Below are 22,535 nucleotides of genomic sequence, written 5' to 3'. Positions count from 1 at the left end.
TAAAGAAGTTTTTATCTAAAAAAGACTACCTTCTTTTTAAAAGTTTTTTTTCCTAAATAGTAGAAAACCAACTGAGACTCAATCGTTTTTCACAGCATACGTAGCTCTTATATATATATATAGTTTATCTTCCTCCTCCATTGAATTTACTTTTAATTATTTTATTTTTTTTTGTGAAAATGCCAGAAACTAGCTACCTAACTGTCAAAGACTTTGATTCTGAACGTTATCATGACGTTCGTCCTTCTTACCCACAATCTTTAGTAGACAAAATTATGGATTACCATAAGGGTTCTTGCAATGAATTAATTGATATAGGTTGCGGAACTGGTATCAGTACTGTTCAATTCGCATCCCATTTCAAACATACTGTCGGATTAGACCCCTCTGATAGTATGCTATCAGAGGCTAAGAAAAATTATCCCAAATTAGAATTTGCCTCTGTTAATGGTGAAGAGTTGGTTAAAGGTGGTATTAAACCAGGCTCTATCGATATGGCCATTGGTGCCGAGGCTATTCATTGGTGTGACCTAGACAAGGTCTTTGATCAAGTTAACCAAGTGTTAAGACCAGAAGGTACTTTTGCATTTTGGTTTTATGTTCAACCTGAGTTCATTGATTTGGGACGTGCTGCCCATGATTTGTACGTGAAATACTGCTGGACCGATGAATATATGGGTAAGTATTTAACTGATTACCAAAGAAAGTTTTTTACTAATTTTGGTGGGAATGACGTCAATGTTAAATTAAACAAATACGGTTTTAAGGATATCTATCATGAAATTGTTAATGAATTTAAGGATGATGGATTGTTTACTAACCAAAGCATTCCATCTTTTTTGATGAAAGGTACTATTACTTTGAATGATTTTAAGGGATTTGTTCAAAGTTGGAGTCTTTACACTAGCTGGGTAAAAGATCATCCTGATGAACCTGATATCGCAGATCAGTTTATTGCTGAATTTCAACAACAATGCCATATTGATTCGTTGACCCAACCTTTAAAGATCGAATGGGCAACTTTTTACTATCTATGTAGAAAATAATTTTTTGTAATTATATAAATACTATTATAATTCAATTGTATTTTATTAAATTGACTTACTGATTTGTATTTTAACTAATATTTATAGACAAAGTTAAATAACCGTTATTCAAAAAAGAGACTATTTTAGGTTGACATCAAACAAAAATGTATTAAAAAATACTAAAAAGAAACTGAGATACAATTGAATACACTCAACGGCTAAGTCATATGTTTCGCAAAAAGTAATACTCCGATACGGGGAGTCGAACCCCGGTCTCCACGGTGAAAGCGTGATGTGATAGCCGTTACACTATATCGGATACTATTTGAAATTTTCAAACGAAATAAATAGTATTTTAATTATTTAAGAATACTTTTGAAAATATTCTTAAAAGTCGTTATTTAATCGAAATATTTTCTTTACAATTCACATTTTTATGAATCTAAAAGTAAAATTAGTAAAACTGTTATTATTATTCTTAAATTTTTATTAATTTAAAGGAAGTACCCTCAGCATATGCTATATTAAAGGATTTAAGTTCATTAAGGTGAATAAAACTTGATGTGAGTGTGTTCTTGTTTTATTTTATTGCGTGCATTTTAATAAACTATAGTAATATTACTTGCTAAGTACATAAGTGTTGTCTATAAATAAAAAGTTAGGTAATTATATTAATGAAAGTTAAACCCTATATAAAAATGTTGATTCTAAAAAACTATAATATAAGTTAAAGGTTAAATAGTATTACTGATATAAACTGTTGGGCATTTATTCTACTATTTTTTGAAAGCGGTGAATGAATAAATGTTTATGTTTATGAAATGCCGATTGGTTGAAAAAAAATTTCCCTTTCAATATTTATAAAAGCGGGTTCTTTAATCCAACATTATCTGTTTATCTATTTAGAACAGATATCTAAAAGTTGCTTCTTTTATATTTATAGAGGAATTCTCTGTTGGTATACCAAGAACAAACAAAAAAAGGTAGGAGACTCCAAGGAATTCCATAGTGACAATGGTAATTCGAATTTTACTGAGGATAATTTGTACTAGGATACTATTATGCTACTCTGTCAAAATATGTAAATCGTATGGACAAGAACGGAAAAGGTTTTTCCAACTATCATGCCAAATTGCAAAGAGTCAGAAAGTTTACGTATGTTGTACTAGGTACTGTTTGAATTTTAATTACTTATAATACATGTACATATCCTTAGTGTGAAAGAAAAATCTCGTCCGTCAATATATTCCTTAGAATACTTCCAAAAGACTTTTTCAATAAATAATTCGTTGGCATATTTCTCTAAAATATTCTACAAGATATTTAATAGTAATGTTCCATATTCTAAGTATATCATAAGAACTGTCGTTCGTAATTGTCCTCATTTACCTGAATCTGTCCGTTAATAGTCTATCTGCACCCACCTCAGCGTATTCCTCTTTACCAACCCATAATTGATGAAATGTACCTAAACTTGACAGAATGCTACCACCCAACCAACTTTGGTATTGTCTCTCGCTGGTTTGACCAGAGGACATTATTCTGAATTTGAGTGCTTGTAGTCTACCTCCTAACTCATGTATTAATCTGTCACCTAAACCAGGTATTTGAGATGACCCACCTGTAAGAACAATATTGTGGGCCAAGGAAGCACGTAAATCAACATCGCTTGCCATAATAGATAAATATGCAAGATCGGCTAGGCCAGCTATGTCATTCTTTTTAACCTCTAATGGTCTTTTGCCATTTTCATTTGGAACATCATCTGGATTCACACTACTTTCACTAGGAGCCACGGATGCATCTTTGTTCCCACCACTTGGCTTATTTCTTTTCAAAGGAACATAATCGTTATGCCAGGTCTCAACAGTACTGTCCTTAGATATTTCCCAATCAGATGGAACATCTTGATTTTTAACATTGAAGAGTTGTTCTCCAAATCCATATCTTGTGGTACCGTCGAATACAATAGTTTCACCCCATTGTGTTTCGATCGATCTTTTTGCCTGATTTTCTAATTGATCTTTCATATTTTCTAATGGACCTTCAGGTGATATCTGGAACAGTGTTTCTTTCATTTCTTGGAATATTCCATGATTCTTAGCATATTTATACAATGACGGGTCTATCGAAAATGAAAATTCTTTCTTTTTAAATTCAGGTCTCCTTTCAGCAACAGCAAATAGCGGTATTATTTCTCTTGGTGCAAGATATTTCTCTAAAAGATGGTTCATATATTTCCCTGCAAATTGACTTCTCATAGTACTCTTTGACAATGTCATACCATCTACAACAGGACTTACGCTACATGTGTCGTGACCTATATCGATAACCAAACAATTAGGTCTACCAGCAGCAAAAGAAACACAGGATGCAGTAGATGCCAAGTAACAAGCTTCAAACTCTAGACCCTCTAATAATACTTCTAAGGATTTTTTTCTATTATCTACTGGATTCCATATGGGTTCAGTCAATAAAACTGGCATACCTTTGTTAGATTTTAGATACATTTCCTGTTCAAGCACCCATGACCATTGTTCCTGCGCGACATCCCAATCAGTTACTACCCCATTTTCAACGATAGGTTTAATCTCATAGTCACTTCTAGGAAAGACAATAGATTGTTCAGAAAAGACGTGTTTCTTCTTATTTATATGATTATCACTATCCTCTATCTTATCATCTTTGTTCTTCTCTTCACTCTTGTTGTTAGACGAAGACTCTTCCTTATAACAACCATATTGTGAAGGAATTGAGACATTGGGACAGTCGGTACCAGCAAGTCCTATGTTTGTTCTGTAAGAACCCGGGTCAATAACTATTGCAGATATTTCATCCCCACCATACACTTGCAAAGCTGGATTAGACATAATTAATAAAGGTTTTAAACAGATTTATTTTGAGTTCAGTACTTTGGCACCTTTATAGAAACTTTGAATAAGTTAATGTTCAATACTACCTCTTAGATTCCTCTTGTGTTCCCTGTACTGTTATTAAAAGTTCGTTAATGTTAAAGAACTTTTGACTATATTTTTATTTATTTCGCTGTTTGTCGTGTTTGTTTGCTTTTTCGTTTCGCTGAGAGAGTTTCCGTTGGAAAACTAAGGCCAACCTCGAAGATACGCATTAACAAATGAGTTTATAAAATGGTAAAGATAGGCATTCTATCGCCGTTTTTTGTTATTAAATAGTACGTGTACATATGGGTTACATAAAGAGTAAATTTGGTTCATTTCTATCAATGAATAACAATGCTAGTTTTAATTTAGACCTCTAACAATGGCTTCAGCAGCCTTGGAGACACCTTCTTTAGTACCTCTGATGTAGACAACATCATTGACAGGGTCGTTCTTTCTTGGAATGTTGATCAGAGTATTGGTATCGTCTCTAATCTTCTTGATGTTGGAACCACCTGGGCCAACAATTCTATTGAAGTTTTTGAATTCAGAGGTCCAGATGTAACAGACATAAGTAGCATCCTTGACTAAAGCAATTCTATCTTCGATAATCTTTGTAGCCTTATCAAGAGCAGCCTTCTTCTTCTCGGCACTTGGCTTTGCAGATTCAGCTGGCTTTGTTTCTTTGTCTTCGTCAGAAGTTTCACCTAGTAATTCTTCAAAGTTAATTGGCTCGTAAGTTAATCTCCATGGAATGTCACCTTCTTCGGCATCATCTCTTGGTTCACCAACTTCTTCGATTGTGATCTTGACCTTTTGGGTAGAACCTTCTTCAGCACGTACCTTTTCTACTGGAATTACCAGCTTGGATCTGTTTATCTTATTGGCTCTTCTGTTGGCGTTACCGTGTCTAACGTTGACGAAATCATCGAGTCTCAACTTTTGGATCAAAGCACCACGTTCAGAAACAAATTGATGAATAGCAGCTGGAACTTGGATTTCAACATCGAAATTGTCCTTTAGAATATCTTCCTTGATCTTCTTTTCAGCCTTTGCAACATTGTCAGCTAGACCAGTAACAGTCACTGGACCAGTTTGATCCTTGTTTGGAACTTGGATTGTAACGTTGAATTCGGTTTCAAGTTGACGACGGACCATACCACCTGGACCAACAAGAGCACCTTGTCTTTCCTTTGGAACCTCTAGTTCCTTGGTGATGGAGTTTTCACCATCTTCAACGATTTTGTTAATGGCTTTAACAACCTTAGAAACGAAAGTCTTCGGACCTTGGACAGTGATAACGTCACTTTCTTCGTCAGCATTTGGAATATCAATGGTCTTGTTTCTGATTTCATCACCACCAGCATTGCTGATGATTTCTCTCAGTTTGCTACCACCAGCACCAACAATGATTCTGTGATATTTACGTTCAACATTGATTGATTCGGAAGTGAAGTTTGCAGCTTCTTTGACAATTTCTTCAACCTTAGCTTGAGCTTCCTTGATAGCTGTTCTTGTACCAGTGATTTCCAGGTCAACAACACCAGTTTCCTTAACACTTTCGTCAGAATTCTTTTGCAAGAAGTCCAGCTCAACACCATATTCGGCTCTGATATCATTGATGTTATCACCGTTCTTACCAATGACACGAGGAACTTGTTCAGCTGGAACTTGGATAATGACCTTGTGACCATTTTCCATTTCAAAGTCTAATAAGTTCTTCAATTCTTCGTAGGCGGCCTTGACACCACGAGATGGACCCTTGACAGTGACTAGTTCGCTAGTTCTTGGGAAGTTAATGTGAACACTGTATTTATCTTGGAGACGGTTTCTGTAAGAAGCATTTGGACCCATCATATTTCTGTGGAACTTCAATGGAACGACAATTTCCTTAGAAATAATATCAGCCCATTTCTTAGCTTCGGCTAAGACGTAGTTCTTAGCATGATTGACATTGTAATCGAAACCAGTGACAGTAACAGGTACAGGTGTGGATTGATTTTGAGTTTCAGCGTGTGGGATATCAACTTGGACATCGAATTTGTCACGAATAGTTTGCAAGTTGGATCCCTTGTTACCAACAAGTCTTGGAACAGTGTTAGATGGAACTTCGATAACAACCTTATCCTTCTTAGCCTCTGGAGCAATGATGGCTTCAATGATCTTGGAAACTAGTTTAATAGATTTGTCATCACCTCTGATGGTTAATTGGTCCTTGTGTGGAGTATGGCTCTTGAATTGAATGTTACCGTTAGTCTTGGCAACATCGTCTAGGATCAATGCTTTGTTAACAGATTCAGCACCGAATAATTCAGTTTGTTTGTCAGCAGCGATTTCAAAGACCTTGGTCTCCATACTATTTTGTTTAGCACGTAACGGTTCTAAAGCATCGTTGACAGCGTTTAGGGAGTCTTGGATTTCTTGCATGGATGGTTTGAAATCATCATCTGAGGATTGAGCAATCAAGATCACAGTGTCATCATCTTGGACGTAGTCACCCATTTGAATGAATGCAGTCTTAGCTTCAGTACTTAATAGAGTGTGTTTGATTTGGCCATGGAATAATTCATAGTCCAAGTCAGTAATAACCAAAGTGTCAGCTGGAGTGATGTTGTTAACAAAACCAATGATTTCCTTACGAACAGCCTTAATATCATCAACGTTTTCAGATTTGGCGCTGATAATAATGTTAACAGAAGTTAGGTTCTTGTCACTTAGTTCCTTGATGGTTGGTAGGGCGATCTTGACAGCTGGATATTGATCTAGGATATGTTTCAAAGCGTTTCCGTATTTGTTAAAGTAGATGGCTAAGTATCTAGCGTGGGTGACGTTGTTAGAATGAGCCTTAGAGATGTCTAGAGAGTCAACAGAGTAAGTTTTTGAAGAAGCACGCGCTTCAGTGATAGCATCCTTGACGTTAGCGTCTTGACCAATGAAGGAGACAAATTCATCACCGGCTTCAGTTGGGAACTTAACAATAACATTGAATTGTTCCATTAAAGCGTTGGCATCGATGACAGTTTGGAACTTAGCTGGTATCTTGATCTTTTGTTCTGAGATATCAGTAGCCAAGTTGTTCAAGAATTTTTGAACAGCAGTCTTATCGTTCTTAACAGTTTCACGTAGACCTTGGATGACAATATCAGCAGAATCACCATTTGGATAGTATGAAACCTTAGTTTCAGATGAAACCAATTTTTCGATGGCTGAAGCAGATAAGAATGGTAACAAATTAGCATCGTCGACAACAATCTTGATACTAGCGTTCTTTGTATCTTCCTTAACAATGTTCATAATGTCTTGTTTAGCCATCTTAACGGATTCGAAATCACCATATAGAGTAACGTAACACATTTCATCGTTCAAATCTTCATCGAAGGAGTTTTCAATGTTTTCTTTAGCGACGTTAATTTTAACTTCGTATTTAGAGGATAATTCACGAATAGTCTTACCACCAGAACCGATGATGACAGATCTACATTTAGCTGGGACTTCGAATTTATCGTTGACTGGTTTAGTTAAACCTTTAATCAATTCACGTTTAGCTTCCTTGACGTCATTGACAATACCAGAGATCAAGAAAGTTCTAGAGTTTTTAGCTAGAGTGGATTCCATGGAGACATTATGGTGTTGTTTTATAGAAGAGACCAATTTAGATAATTCTTGTTTAGTCATAGCCAATTGAGATTGTAAATCCAAAGTGAAATTTTCTTGCATAGTCTTTAAACGGTTGTTCCCAGCGGCCAATTTAGCAGCGGCGTTTTTCTTAGTTTGAGCCAAAGAGATCGAAGCAGCAGGTTTCATGTTTGGGCCCCAGGAGACCTTGTTGTTACCTGCAATGGAGTTAGAAGAACCTAAGGAAGGCAGATCTTTCAAAGATGGTAAAGATTTTGGAGTTTCTGGAGCGACATTTTCCTTTGAGTATTCTTCGGTAGTAGCAGTAGTAGCAGTAGCGGTTTGAATGGTGCTTGTAGATAAACTAGCGATATTGGAAGTATCGACGATATCAGAAGAGTTTGACATTGCGAGTAAGGGAGAAATTAATTAATGATCAAGTGAAACCGACGTGAAAAAAAAGAACCGAAATTAAATTATTAAATGGTGTTTGTTATGTAATAATTCGGTAGTAGGGAAAGTTAAAAAGATATATGAACGGAGATCAATAAAGAATCCGATTATGTTATTAAGTGTCTCTTAAACTTGTTGTTACTGGGCTATATTATAATTTGCCTGTTGTTTTGATGTTCTGTACCAAATGAAAGGTAGTAACTTAGGAAATGATAGATATGGAAAACTAGTATGAAAATAGTTGTTGATATATCTTAGTCTAAAGAAAGTAAAAGGAATTGAATTGAAAGGGGAAAATGTTGTGGTAACAATCGTATCTAACCAATAAAATATTTACCTGATTTCATTTAACCTTTAAAACTGAAATATTATATATATTATATATTCTCTCTGAGGTACCGAGAGAGACAGAAGCCGACACGCGTTAAACTTCAAATTTTTGCGTTGTTCACGAAAACCCGAAGACGTGGCATATTTGAAGAGGAGGTATGTCGTGTTGGACGAATTCAGCATGTGACCGCAAATTCATTCGTTCGTGCAGAGTGAGGTATCACGTGACTCGTCGTATTTTAGACAGAGCCACTAAGATGGTGCTATTACGACTACTAGTAGTATAAGAGAGAACGTGAGCAGGTTGTAGACACATTATAAGAAACTGTACCAGGACACACAGCGATAAGGACTGGGAGTGCATCCAGGCATAATATATGTGTTTGCCTTTTTTCAAATGTGGCAGGCTTGCTCCACAACGTGTACACTGATAGTTGATCCCTGTATATATAGAGATGCTTCTACTTGACCACGGGACCAGCGATAAATACAGAGACACAATTCAAAAAAGGACTTTCTTCCAAATCCAGTTGCAGTGTGAGGTTAGAGACTTATTGGTGATGATCTTCGCGTGGGTGGACGCTCTTACCGTGTCTCCTTGGTTTGACCTGCAGGGATATACGAACGCACAACGCGAAATGTGTATATATCCGTTGCTGGCCGATATTCTGTTATTCCTTGACTACTATACTAGGCATAAGTATCAACAAACAGGATACAACGTAGACAGGGATTAGAAGAAGGTTATAGATATTAACATTGATATTGGTATTGGTATTGTTTGTGGGTTTTAGTTACATAAAAATAAACTATTTAGTATTTAATTATTTTTATATAGTGTACATGTACATTGGGATTTTAGTAATGTCTTATTTTAGGGATTGGACGTTGTCGGCGTATTGACCAGCAACGTTACCAGCTGGGTTGTAAGAGCAAATGACATAATCACCCCAGACACCACCACAGGACTTGACACCACAACCGACTTGGGAAGTACCCTTCCAGACCAATTGGGTGAAGTGACCAGTGTTTGAGGAGAAACCTGGGTTGGAGAAATCGTAGTTGGAGATTTCGTTGTACCAAGCATCGACAGAACCAGTAGTACCGTAACCAACAGCCAAGTTTTCACCGTATTGACCACCTGAATGGACCAAGTTACCGGAACAATCGTAGTTGTCGGCGTAGTTTTGAGCGTAGGAAGCTAAAGTTTCGGACCAAGTCAAGTCTGGAGTGTTTTGGTGTAGTTCTCTCTTCTTGTTATGTTCAGACAACATAGAAGAAGCGAAATCAGATAGGTTGACAGATTCAGTTGGACGAGTAGTAGTAGATGTCTTGGTGACAGTTCTTGGAGTAGTGTCGTATTGTTGGGTAACACTTGGCTTGATGGTGGTGGTTTGTTGAACGGTAGCATGTGGACCTGGAGCAGTGACAGTGACAGCTTGACCCTTAGCAGAAGTGGTTGGGGAGGCGGCTTGAACAGCATCCTTGGAAGAGGAAGAAGCCTTTTGGACGTTTGCAACGGCAACAGCAGAGACTTGAGCCTTGGTAGTGGCGGCAGCAGCCTTGGTAGTAACAGCAGCGACCTTAGCAGAAGTGGTGGCAGCTGAGGTAGCAGTAGCAATTTGAGCTACACCGTTTAAAGTAACGTATGTGGTGGTCCAGGCACCTTCGTGTTGGTAGACGAACCCTTGGACGGTGACAACAGCGTCTTCGTGGACGTGTTCAGTGACAGTAACGACAGCTGGAGCAGCTAGGGCAGTGGAAGCAGTTAGAGCAGTTAGCAAAGTGGATGTAGAGAATTTCATAATTGTATATTTAAAGAGTGGACGAAAATTGAAGAATTTATTATTAGTATTAAGGAATGGGAAAAATTATAGCAAAATTTAAACAAAAGAAAAAGGATTGAAAGTTTTTGTTTATAGCGTAAATGAACGAAGTTTAAACGTGATGGAAAGGAAAGACGTTAAATTAGAATAAAATAAAAAATTTATTAAGTGGGAAAAACAATAAAATATATCGATAGGTTTATTAAATCATAAAAATTACAAAATAGAAGTAAACTAATTAATGCCAAAAAAAGAAAACTGTATAAATTTGGAATGTTTAAAATGGTATCCTCTTATATATAAGTTACTCGAATAGAAACCTTTTTGGTTTGTTTTCTTGATCCAAGGCAGGGGGTGCCACTACTAATCGTTTACTTAAGCGACCCTCCAAACCGTGGGACCTAAACAGGAATGGCTATTCCTAAAGCGGCAATATCAAGGTACGACTCCGGCCGTTTGTGATTTTTCACTTTTTTTTTGCTTTTCTCGTTAAGCGGAGGAAGAAAACCAAAAAGGTCAGTGGTCACTTTCCACGAACACTGTTCCACCTGCACACCACGCGCAAATATTGTTGGCCCGGCCCCATTTTGTCTCTATGCTCCCCAGCCGAATGAGCTGCGCATTGCAATAAATATGCGGAGACCCAACAAAAACGAAACACCCAGACACACCTCCCAAGACCGCAGCTGCAAGATCTGCCACCAATTTCCTAATGCGGTATAGTTATTGCACGCCCCCACCTCCCCCAGAGGGGAACGAGGAGTTTGTTGTCGTTTACGGTTATGTAATTTGGCCCGATTAGGAAATGAGTGATCATTAATTAGCAGCAAAAACGGAAAATGAATATATAAGTGATGTCAGCATGTTTCATGAAGAGGCTAGAAGGAATTCAGAGTTCGTTAAACTTTGAATGAAATGGCATCATTTTAGTTGAGAATGCATATTATTTTTTTGTTTTGTTGAGTTACTTGCAGCCATTTTTCATAATGCGAATGCCCTAACCTCTTTGAAGGTAAAAGAGACATATTCTATCAAATAGCTTCAACTTGTTCTAGTCATCTGAACGATCGTTTACTGTAATGATGATATTGATAACGACAATTGTAATATTTATCTAAAAAATATATATTATTAATGTTTTTTATGTAGTGAATATTTGCTTGGTATATATTGTAGAATGTCTTTGTTTCGATACCTATAGTTTCGATGTGAGTGAATTGAATTAATGTACAATTGGTATGAATGATATAAGCCTTAAAAAATTGACGAATTTAATTTTTTTTAAACGGCATTCACTTACAAAACATAATGTTATTATTGTTCGTTCATTCATTCCTTATAATGATAATGGTTAAAAAAAATAATTTTTTTTACCATGTGTTTCAATTTATTAAGATTACAATAATAGTGCAGATAATACAATTGCTAATGAAAAACTGTTCCAGCCAGTTACATGAGCAGCAACACCTTGGTATGCTTCAATGGATTTAACAGATGAAGTATTGTTGGCAACAGATGAATGACTAATGATAGAACTAGTCATCGAAGGTTGTTGTTCAGCAATTGTAACTTGAGCTTCTTGTTCTGTTATACTACTGGAAGATTTTATAGTGGTAGCAGTACATTTAGAACATGGCAAAGTGGATACTTTAGTGGTCTTACGGGTAACAGTTGTCACAGTAGTCTCGGTGGTGTTACCGTATAGAACAGTGGTGGTATTTGAGTAAACTTGAGATTGACTAGCACTATCGACTTCGGCAGTACTAGTAGTGGCAGCAACATCATTTTCGGCACTCTTAGTGATAGTGGTGATGGCTTGAGCTGGAATAGTAGTAGTAGTAGCATCAGAAACTATAGTAGCAGCTTCGGCGTCGACGTTAGAAGCAGCAGTAGCAGTAGAACATTTGACTGTGGTTGTAATGGTACCTTCTTCGTTGACAATGGTGACAGTTTGTTCGGAGGCATCAGCTGCAATAGCATCAACGGCATTGTTGTTAGTTCCTGTAGTGGTAGCAGGTACGACGTCAATAGTAGCAACCATAGTAGCTTCAGTACAGACATTGTCAAAACAGTGTGTGACGACTTGAGTAGTTGTTCTCTTAGCATGAACAGTGTCAGTGACAACAGAGACTCTGGCGGTAGAGATGGCATCAATACCGTTAGCGTTAGTACCAGAAATTGTAGCAGTAGCGTCATTGGAAGATGTTTCTAGAGAAGTAGCTTCTTCAGTGGAAGAAGTTACGTTACTGTTGAAGTTAGCACTGTTTGATTTGACTGTAGCAGAGACTGAAATAGCATCACGTAGGTTTTTGGATACAGAAGTAGTTGAAGTAATCAAACTAGAAGAACTGGAAGATTTGGAGTTACTTGAAGATGATGAACTTAAAGAGCTAGAATCAGAAGAAGTGGAGGCAGTAGAGGAGGAGGAGGATTCAATAGTAGATGATGTGGAAGTCGAAGAAGTTTCGGAGGTAGATGAAGAAGAAGAGGTAGAAGAGGAGGATAATGGGGATTCATTAGCGGCAGGAACGGTTTCGAGACTCGAGATCAACGGTTTAACTTGATCGGCAAATTCGCCGAGGTAATTACCAGCAGGGTCGTACTCACAAACAATATAGTTGTGCCAGACATCACCACAGTATTTAATGGCACAACCAACCTCAGTACTGTCTTGCCATACAAGTTGAGTGAAATGGCCAGTCTTAGAAGAGAACCCTGGATCAGAGTAATTGTAGTTTTTAATTTCATTGTACCAACCGTCCGCAGCTCCTAAAACACTGTATCCAATGGCCAAATTTTCACCATAATCACCTTTGGAATGAGTTAGGACACCGGAACAGTCGTACTTAGCGGCGTAATCTTGAGCGTAACCAGCTAGAGTGTTACTCCATGTCAATGAGCCTGTGTCGACATGTAAGGCTCTTAATCTGTTGGTTTCGTCTAGCATTGTAGTTTGATCGGCAGCGGTCATCTCATATGTAGAGTTGAAAGCAGATACAGTTACCATTTGGTAAGCGAGCGCCAGTAATATACTTGAACTTAATTGCATTGTATGTTATTGTATTATTTGTATGTGTTTATGAACAGATACTAGGTAAATGTGTAGAACGTTTTCTTAAATTTTTTTGTTGTTGATATATCTGTAATATAAGAAGTATATATAGAGAGAGAAAAGATAGAAATATACGTTATAAATAAAAGAGGATTAATATTAGAGAAAAGTTTAGTTTTGAATTTATTGAAGATTTGGTATCTATATATATGACCAGAAAACGAAAGACAAGAATTTGAAATAAGGAAACTTAAAGCAAAAACAAATACAAAAACAAGGAAAATATAATTGCATAATCTCATTACTTCGAGCATCATTGGAAAGATACTAAAGTATTCGGTTTTTGTTTTTGTTTATTTTGAAAATCCAAAACAAAAACACAAGAGAAGACCAACGTTTTTTTTAAGTAGCTAGCACAACATGCGATAAAAGTTTATACATTTTTAGACTTAGTTCTTAACATTTCGTGCTGGGTGTATTGTCACAAAGAATGAAAAAAAGCTTATAATATTAATTTTAAAATTTGAATCGAAAGACTAGCAGGTGAACATTGCATGATTGGGACTAGTATTACCAAGAGTTGGAATAGAAAGGAAAAAAACTACGGACGATAGACGTTAAAGAGACTCAGTGATTAAAGTTGTGTGTGCATATCATTTAGTCTTTTGATGTTGGCTAAAGATAATTGCGTAGCAAATTAAGTAATCTTGTGTGTTTGAATTTATGCAAAAACAATAACAAAGAGAAACGTAAACAAAAGAAAAGAAAATGAAAAGAAAGAACATAAAGAAAACGCCCAGCGACATAAATGTAGTAGTCGGTTTTCTTCATGTTCCTTCATTTTGAAGTGGGTGTATTATGATTTGATATTATATCGAAATTCTTCAAGAAAATAAATATTAGAATAGAAGAAGGATGTACGTGTAACACTAACAATGGCAGATGAAAACTGTAAGAAATTTACCGGCAGAAAACAGAAAGTTAAGAAAAAACCGAAGGGTTGAAATAAGCTGCGGTTGCTGGGCTTAAGATTCTCGGGACTACAAACTGTAATACTGTTGATTTTCACTTGATGTATGTACTGGAGTCAACACAGGCCCGTCCAATTGTCGAGAAATTATTTTCTTAAGTTTGCTCACTTTTACAAAACATTTTCCCAAGAAATGGACGTGTAGAGTCCTTTTTTTCGTTCAAATTAGTGATAATATTATACTATCAACCGGTGGACACGGCACCGCACCGGGTTTCTTGTTTTTTCCTCTCTTTTTCTTTTTTTTCTTGTTTTTGCCAAGCGACGCTATAAAAATTGCGCAGCAAACAATATTTGAAAAAATGTTGGTTACTTAATCGGTATTACTTAAGTTCGTACTGACTTGTTTTGCTATTTGTTAACAGTTTCCACAGTTAGAGAGAGTTCAAGTACAGTAATAATCAAAATACATACATTTTACAGAAACAAAAAAACATATTATTACTGTATTTCTCCAATCGTAAAAAAAAGAAGTTCAATAATAACAGCAGAATACGACTTGATTAGAGAAAATTAATTATCTATCATTTAATTTTCAAATTCACCAATTATATACCCATAACTGGTAAGAATATAATAGTTTAACCTAACAATTTTCCTTTCCTTGTATTCACAAAAATTTACAATATGTATATAAAAATTGTTATTATATATTGCTTACAATCCTCCGGGAACTGTACAATGATAACATCAGGATAAGTTACGAAAATTGAAAAATGGAAAATCGATAAAGAAAACAAATTCAAATTGTGTTCTTGTTCGTATTTCCACAAAAAATTAAGTTTAATTTGATTCGAGCTGGGAAAACTATTTTCTTGATTATTGGTTACCAAGCATTTGCCGTACTACAAACAACTAATATACATTAATTTCTCTCAAACATGAAAAAAGAACGCGTTACGTTGGGGGGAATCCAGCTTTAAATCCTATTTAGGATAACTACGTTCTTTAACCAAACTGACTGCGTAAAACTGAACGGAGCGGGTTCGTTCTTTTCTGCTTCCTAATCGGGAAACTGAGAAAGAGCGCTGGGCTGGTTCTCAGTCCGCTACGCAGCTTTTTTCTTTTGATATTTCTTTTTCGCTAGCTGTTTGTTCCGTGGCAAATTCTTGGGAATAGAGTGGAAGTATAGAGAACCAAAAACAGGAAAAGAATATGAATTAGGAGAAGAAGTATATCAATTTGCTGGGAATACAGACCCGTCCGTAGTAAAACGTTTGGGTGTATGGCCTAATTAGGACATAGGCTTATTGTGTGTGTGTTTTTCCTTTGGTAAGAAAATGCTAAATCGCCTTACCTTAAGAGAGAAAGAAAAAGAAGTGACACACTTTGGGGGTGGGGAAGAATAATTTTAATTGATTAAAATTTGTGACATTCTATGTTTTTTATTTCTGGTGAGGGGTGGATACAATTCTAAATCGCAAACCGTTCGCAATAATTTGATAATGTTCGATATTACTAATTATAGCTAGTGAACATGTCTAATAAGAGGTTGGTCTTAGAAACATTTATAGTGTTCCTTTCTATTAATGTTATTATCCACTTTCAAATATGTAAAAGTATTCAAATACATATTAGATAATTAAAATCATTTTATTATATTATTTGAAATGAGCAAATATATACCTACGATACATAATAGTAATTGAATATAAAGATGTTTGGAAGAGTTTTATATGAATGGATACTCTCGATGCGTATTGCTATTTATATCATTCTGGTTTGATTTTAACTTCACTCCTTACTTTAAATTCTGGGTTACCAACTGTTTTAAAAGGATTGGGAGCTGCCTCTGAATGAACTAATGAAACTATTAATCCAAAAGTAGTGATAATAACTGTTGTAACCTTCATTTGAACAAAAAAACGAAAAGTATTTGTATGATGGAGAAAATTGAACTGATTAATGAGTTAAGTACGACAGTCGTGTAGATATGAGTATGAATGTAGTTTTCGGTAAATAGTATTTGATACAGTTATGTGTTTAACCAGAAAGAATTAGAATTGAAATAATTTTCAATCAGTTGTAATAGAGAATATACACTTGAATATATATATTCTTTTCTGTAATTAACATATATGACTGGATATAATAATAAACTACAGTCATAGATGACTTCTTAATCATCATCATATGTGTTGCCGTTTGTCTCCTATTTACGGCATCGAGCATATTTTCAATACAAAATAATATTTGTCCTGTTTGCCCGGTGAGTCCGGTCGGTTACCCCGGATATAAGTTAAACAATTGGCACTGCAATATATCGATGAATAATCAAACGAAAGCAATTATAGCATATAGTATGTAAGTTAAAGAATGTAGATGATGGGTTTGGAGGACTCTCTTTTTATATGTGTAAGCATAATAGTCTATTGGGGGGTGAAGGGGTTGAATCATTAGAGTTGTTTCCTTATCAAGATCGATTCAAAGAAGTTAACAATAATGTAGACACCGAGGATGTTTTATAGTATCTATACTTATCATTTGCAGCTGTTCCCCCTTCGTCCTTTGTGATCAATATGAAAGTAAACGTCCTATTAGAGTAGTAGTTTTTAAAATCGGGGGAATATTCGTAATTGCATCCAAGTCTCCCTTTTTTTGAGTCATTTGTTTGCCTTTTAAGGAATAAATTGGTATGTATGTATGTTGTTGTTGTTTTTTGATTAATGAAAATGAATGAATTAAACGTAAATATGTTTTGTCTTAGTATATAGTATTAAAATTAAATTAAACAATTAGAAATTGTGTTAGACTTTAAGAAAAAAATGTCTGAAAATGTGAATGACTAACCTGTAGTCGACGAATTTTCTAAAGAATATGGTAAGTTTGTTATGTTGTGTGTGGATGTATCCATAAACTTTTTAAAACAAAATAATGAAAATGATAATAGTATAAAAGAAACTGTTCTTTTCTAATAAATGATTGGCTTCACCTTGGTAAGTGCTAATGATATTTGTAGCTTGTGCTGGGGATCCACTATAACTCTCTATGATTTCAGTTTGCACTGATATAGTAGAACTATGTGTTTTTCTTATATTAGTAGTCAATACTTGGCCCTCAATGGCACTTTCAACCGCGATATTTGATGTTGTGGTATATGGACCTGTTTTGGTAGCAAGTGAGCCTAAAGAAACTATATTTTCTAAATTCACTTCAGAAGTTTGAGAATTATTATCTTCTAAAATAGGACTTGTCGAATTATCATTATCATTATTATTATTATTATTAACTGTAATTGTAGTGGTTCTACTAGTAGTTGTGCTAGAAACTGCTACAGCAACACCTGATCTAATTGTGGTTGTATATGGATCCTCTGATTCTTGTGCTTGAGTAATTTCGGATGTTATTATATGGGAGACATCTTTGCTTAATGAAGTAGTCATTGGAATTTCAATAACTTGACTAATGGATGATATGTGGTTTTCGTTGGCCATAGAACCGGTAGAAGAAGCATCATCATCTGGAATAGTAGTACTAATTGGTATATCTTTTGGAATGGAATCCAAACTGTTACTTGCTGATGGTAAATTTCTCTCAGTTGACACACTACTTGAACCTACTTCGATACCTGCGACAATTCTAGCTGAACTGTATGAACCATCTTGTGGGAGTGTTGTAGAATAAATATTAGTACCATTCAAACTTATTTCGCTGACACTAGAAACTGGGGAAGAACTTATGGAAGCTGTTGTTGATTCTGTTAAAGTTGACTTACTTGAAGTTATTATGGAAGGTGATAGCTCGGTTGTTGAACTGTTATCAAAGTTTAGAATACCGATATATTGTGTGACAGTATTACTTGACTCTGAGCTACTAATGGAAGTGATTCCAGAACTGTATTCAGCGTCATCTAAGATGTAATTGGTACTAGTAACATTTGGAGTGATTAAAGGTGTCTCAGTTACTATATTCTTGACCGAAACAGAACTTGAAATAGTAGAAGTGGGATTAACTGGTAGTTCGCTTGTAGATAAAACCGACGTTGAACTTGTGATATTATTACTACTTGAGGGAACCTCTGTTATACCTGAAGAGCTTACTTTGCTTGGGCCTTTGGATGAAAGTGACAAATGTGCAGAAAATGTTGAAGTTGAATCTTCAATTTCATTTAAAGATGATGATATTAGACTTATTGATTTTGAAGTGGAAATAGTATTGCTTGAACTATTTGTACCTGGGCTGAATGAAGAATGAACTTCGTGCTCGAACAAAAGGTTTACGGAAGTAGAAATTGGTTCCAAAGTTGTCGTAATATGAGTGATACTAGAAACATTCGAACTAGAAGTAATAGTTGGTAATGATAATTTGGTGTTAATGATGGTTTCATTGTCACTTGTAGCAAAAGGGGTTTCCTTCGTTGGAAGAGATAAGGCGGCCGAACTTATAATTGTTGATTGCTCCAATTTCAAGGTTGTGTTGATCTTTGAAGATTGGGATACAACATCTTCACTAAATAGAGTAGTTTCTTCAGAAGATAGACTGAATAACCTTGCATCTAATGAATCGGAGACTGTAGAAGAAGAAGATGCACCACTGGAACTAGAGGAAGTAGATGATACAGTAGTCACTTTTGAAGTCCCTTCTAACTTTGGTTCTCTTGACAGTTGTGTTTCTGAAGTTATTAAATTGGTAGATATTGTGGATGAAGTGTTTTCATTGGTTGAACTGTTTGCCACATTTATATGTGTGGAGACAGATAATGAAGTTGAAGTTGTTGAGGTAATAATTGGATCCAAACTAGACGACTGTATTGACTTTGTTTGAGAAGTAACTGCTGGTTCTGAACTAGAAATTGTGGAAATTGTCGATGGCGACTCTGTGTTACTGAGTGTAGAATTTTTAAATGAAGCAACAATCTGTGAGTGCAACATTGAAGCGGAGGACACAATTGGAGAAATAATATTTTGAGTTGTTAACTTGGACTTTGAAGAACTGGTAACTGATTGTGATTCAGAAGTTGATATAGTCATGTCAAGAGAGGACAATGAAGAAGTTATGATGTTAGAGACACTAGTGGTTTGAATACTACTGCTAGTCAATATACTATTCGATTTCACTGTAGCATATTGAGCTTCAGCTGCCAATTCAGTAGGTACGGCAACACTTTCATCAATTGATCTTGTAGCCAAGGAATTGCTTACGAGAGTTGATATGTCTGCATATGACGGTTCTGAAGAAGTAGTAGTAGATATACTTGTAATTGATAAACCTGTTGTAGAACTGGATAGACTCGATATCAAAGGCATAACTTCAAATGAGAATTCACCTAGATAATTACCTGGAGGATCGTATTCACATACGAAATAAAATGTCCATTCGTTATTACAATTTCTTATGGCACAACCTAACTTCTGAGAATCCTTCCATACTACTTGGGTAAAATGTCCTGTTTTTTCACTGTATTGAGGATCTGAGTAATTGTAATATTGGATTTCATCATACCACGCATCTGTAGCTTCGATTGCAGTGTAACCAATTGCTAAATTTTCACCGTATGGTTCTTGTGAGTGAACCAAAATACCTGAGCAGTCGTATTTAGCAGCCCAATCTTGAGCAAAGCTTGCCAATGTATCATCCCATACTAAAGGTGGAGTATCTACGTGTAAAGCTCTTAATCTATTATGCTCATCAAGGACAGACTGTTGAAGCGAAGGGGTTAAAGCATATGAGGCATTGAAAGCATATGTTCTTGTTGTGTAGAACAATAATGTGAGAATGACCAAAAACATTTTAGTTTTAAGAAAACGCTATCTAATATATTATTAGTAAGTTGTTGTGAATGTTATGATATTATCTAATTCGAAAGAACAAACTATAAGTTAAGAATTACAATTACAGAACATCAAGAAATAATTGGACATCTCAAATTCAATTAATGTGCAATTAAGTTCCTCATTTATATATCTTTGAGAAACATTTTATCTTAGTTAACTTTGAACAGTGATCATTCTTTGTTCAAATTAATTCCCGAGTGCAAACTTCCCAAAATTGGGTTAGAATGCCTAGGTTACTCCGTTACCTACAAGACTAGTGTAGTTTGGAAATCTAATTGTATTACCGGGATTCTTTTCTTATTCTATTATATTAATCCAGAGATGGTGAATGGTTCAGCAAAAAAAGTCTTAATATTAAGTATAGCTAGTTACTCACTTTAGATATTAATTAATACAAAAGAAACACAGCAAAAAACTAATGACATACGCAAGGACGATTTATACTTGTAAACAGCGGCCTTAATTTTTACACGATAGAAATGCCATATCACAATGTTGTAGTATGACAAACTCGTTTGCTTGGTCGTTTATTACCTTTTGGGGGATTCGATAGATAAAAAAATATTGATATACTTGAGCTATATGTATTGGCACAATAGAATACCAAAAACACCACTAAATACTGGGGTGGAAATATATTGTGAGCGTAATTACAATACCAACCTAGGAAACAAACGAATACGGAGGTTCAATACCAATTGTCAAGAATTATCTGGCATTCTCCGGGATCCTTGTACCTCGAAGTGAAATTATATGATAATGTTGATCAAACACACTTTTAAGTAATCAAAATTCTTTATTAATTCCATATAAACTAGGAAATAAAAGTACCTGTAATTCACGTTGTTGAGAAACAGCCATAGAAACAATTGTACCGCACTGAATCACAAAACAAATTTCGTCAAAATTCTGAAATGTACTTACGAGTTCAGTCATGCTGATTTGATTCTAAAGTCTTTGTTCCAATTAAGTCTAAGGCACGTACAATTCTTTTCCATTTCCGATTTGTTGAACCATTTGACAGCATCAACAATGCACATGTTGGTCCATTTTAAGTGCTGGTTGATTGGTGTCGTTGTGTGAGCGTGCCTAAACACTCAATTATAAGTACTCCCTCCATCCAACTGAAGGAAAAAACAACCGGGTTTCACTTCCTCTTCTCTTATTATTAAGGACTTGATAACATAGTTGTCAATTGTCCTCATCGGTCCATTTTTAGTCAAGCCATTGTTAGTCAAACTATTGTTATTTTGAATTTTTTCACTTTTCGCTGTAAAGAACAATAAATTTGTCCATGGAAGATAATGACATTGCAAAGAATAGAGAAAAACTTCCCCTTTCAAATAAACAAAATGCTTCGTTAAAGTCAAGAACAATAGGGACACACTCTCAATTGTCATTCAAAATCCTTCACAAGTTACAGGGGTCATGGGAAACCAGAAATATCCTGTCATTACCCGATTACACAAGTAGTTATATTTTGGTGTTATCTGTACGAGGTAATAATGTGGATAAGAATTCCCACAATAAAATAATTTTATTACTGAACCATTTGATAATTATTGGGATGGTTTTCTATTCTTATTGGTAGATAAAATGATGGTAGAGTAACACGCTATTTCTTTTTTCTTTTTATTTTGGTTATTTTTTATTATAGAAGAAATGTATAAATTAGCACATACACAGAGAAAAGAATTTTTCTTTTTTTTTAGTAGTCTTATTTAATTGATGATTTTTCAGAAATTTGAACCTCCGGAAGCTAACTTATTATGAAATTCTTTATTTGTTTTTATGACTATTTATTCTTCCTAAATTCTTCTTGATTCCGATTTTTATAACGTTAATCAAATCAACAGACTAAGTAGGAATCGGAAAGCATGACGATTGATATTGTTTAAGTCAGGAAAGAATTTTCTAAAGGTTTAAATGATCGTTATGGCATGTTCTAAAAAAAACAGCTAGTATTGTAAAGAAACCGGGTTGTGAACCAGAATGCTTTAATCTTCTCCGGTTCCCTTTATAATCCCTCATCATGTTTATTGTACTTAAAGATTCCAGAGTGGTAAAAGTTGTTATTAATAAGAAGTCAGTAGTTCCAATAGCAAGAGTACCTATTGTTGTAACAAGATCGACACTCGTAGCTGTTGAACTGGTACACCTTTTTCACGGTTGGAGATGTTAAGTTCTTTGGTCGAACTGTTGGAGTATTGTTGCCAACAGAGTCACCATTCTCGCTGGATCTAATACATATAATAGGTATCGGATTACTTAGGGAGCAGTTCGGGAATATCATTCCCCTTTGTTTAGTACTAGAATAAGTGGTATTAGAACAGTGTTTCTTTGTAACTATCTCTTTTTGTAAATATTTTTTAGTCTATGTCGAACTATCTGTTTTATCTACAATACGATCATCAGTTTCTGTGGAAATCCTTTTTAAAGTTGGAGTTAAATCCATTAACAATGAACTAGTATTTCAAACTTGTTTAAAACCTAACATTGTATTCTTTTGTAAAGCATTGTCGATCGGAGG

General features: G+C 35.3%; 6 protein-coding genes and 1 non-coding gene across 7 annotated transcripts; 1 reads left to right on the top strand and 6 right to left on the bottom strand.

The window, feature by feature from the left end:
• Nucleotides 1-179: 179 nt before the first annotated feature.
• Nucleotides 180-1,046, top strand: CRG1 (S-adenosylmethionine-dependent methyltransferase; the record flags this gene model as incomplete). Its single annotated transcript, XM_041552854.1, has 1 exon — nt 180-1,046. One exon carries the CDS (start codon nt 180-182, stop codon nt 1,044-1,046), a length of 867 nt encoding a protein of 288 aa, XP_041408788.1.
• Nucleotides 1,047-1,275: 229 nt separating this feature from the next.
• On the bottom strand, nt 1,276-1,347 carry KABA2_12S02882. Its single transcript has one exon. It is a non-coding gene; the product is annotated as a tRNA-Glu (tRNA).
• A 1,066-nt stretch (nt 1,348-2,413) lies between these two features.
• On the bottom strand, nt 2,414-3,898 carry ARP4 (Arp4p; the record flags this gene model as incomplete). Its single annotated transcript, XM_041552853.1, has 1 exon — nt 2,414-3,898. The coding sequence occupies one exon, from the start codon at nt 3,896-3,898 to the stop codon at nt 2,414-2,416; it is 1,485 nt and encodes a 494-aa protein (XP_041408787.1).
• A 390-nt stretch (nt 3,899-4,288) lies between these two features.
• Nucleotides 4,289-7,948, bottom strand: SCP160 (Scp160p; the record flags this gene model as incomplete). The annotated part of the gene is made up of 1 exon (XM_041552852.1): nt 4,289-7,948. One exon carries the CDS (start codon nt 7,946-7,948, stop codon nt 4,289-4,291), a length of 3,660 nt encoding a protein of 1,219 aa, XP_041408786.1.
• Nucleotides 7,949-9,192: 1,244 nt separating this feature from the next.
• KABA2_12S02816 (sterol-binding protein) lies at nt 9,193-10,128 on the bottom strand (the record flags this gene model as incomplete). The annotated part of the gene is made up of 1 exon (XM_041552851.1): nt 9,193-10,128. One exon carries the CDS (start codon nt 10,126-10,128, stop codon nt 9,193-9,195), a length of 936 nt encoding a protein of 311 aa, XP_041408785.1.
• Nucleotides 10,129-11,545: 1,417 nt separating this feature from the next.
• On the bottom strand, nt 11,546-13,198 carry KABA2_12S02794 (uncharacterized protein; the record flags this gene model as incomplete). The annotated part of the gene is made up of 1 exon (XM_041552850.1): nt 11,546-13,198. The coding sequence occupies one exon, from the start codon at nt 13,196-13,198 to the stop codon at nt 11,546-11,548; it is 1,653 nt and encodes a 550-aa protein (XP_041408784.1).
• Nucleotides 13,199-17,092: 3,894 nt separating this feature from the next.
• KABA2_12S02772 (CAP domain-containing protein) lies at nt 17,093-19,960 on the bottom strand (the record flags this gene model as incomplete). Its single annotated transcript, XM_041552849.1, has 1 exon — nt 17,093-19,960. One exon carries the CDS (start codon nt 19,958-19,960, stop codon nt 17,093-17,095), a length of 2,868 nt encoding a protein of 955 aa, XP_041408783.1.
• Nucleotides 19,961-22,535: the final 2,575 nt, after the last annotated feature.

This window comes from Maudiozyma barnettii (assembly GCF_903064755.1).
Source record: "Maudiozyma barnettii strain CLIB 1767 genome assembly, contig: KABA2_12, whole genome shotgun sequence".
NCBI classification, from domain to species: domain Eukaryota; kingdom Fungi; phylum Ascomycota; class Saccharomycetes; order Saccharomycetales; family Saccharomycetaceae; genus Maudiozyma; species Maudiozyma barnettii.
This window is presented reverse-complemented; position numbering and strand designations above follow the sequence as displayed.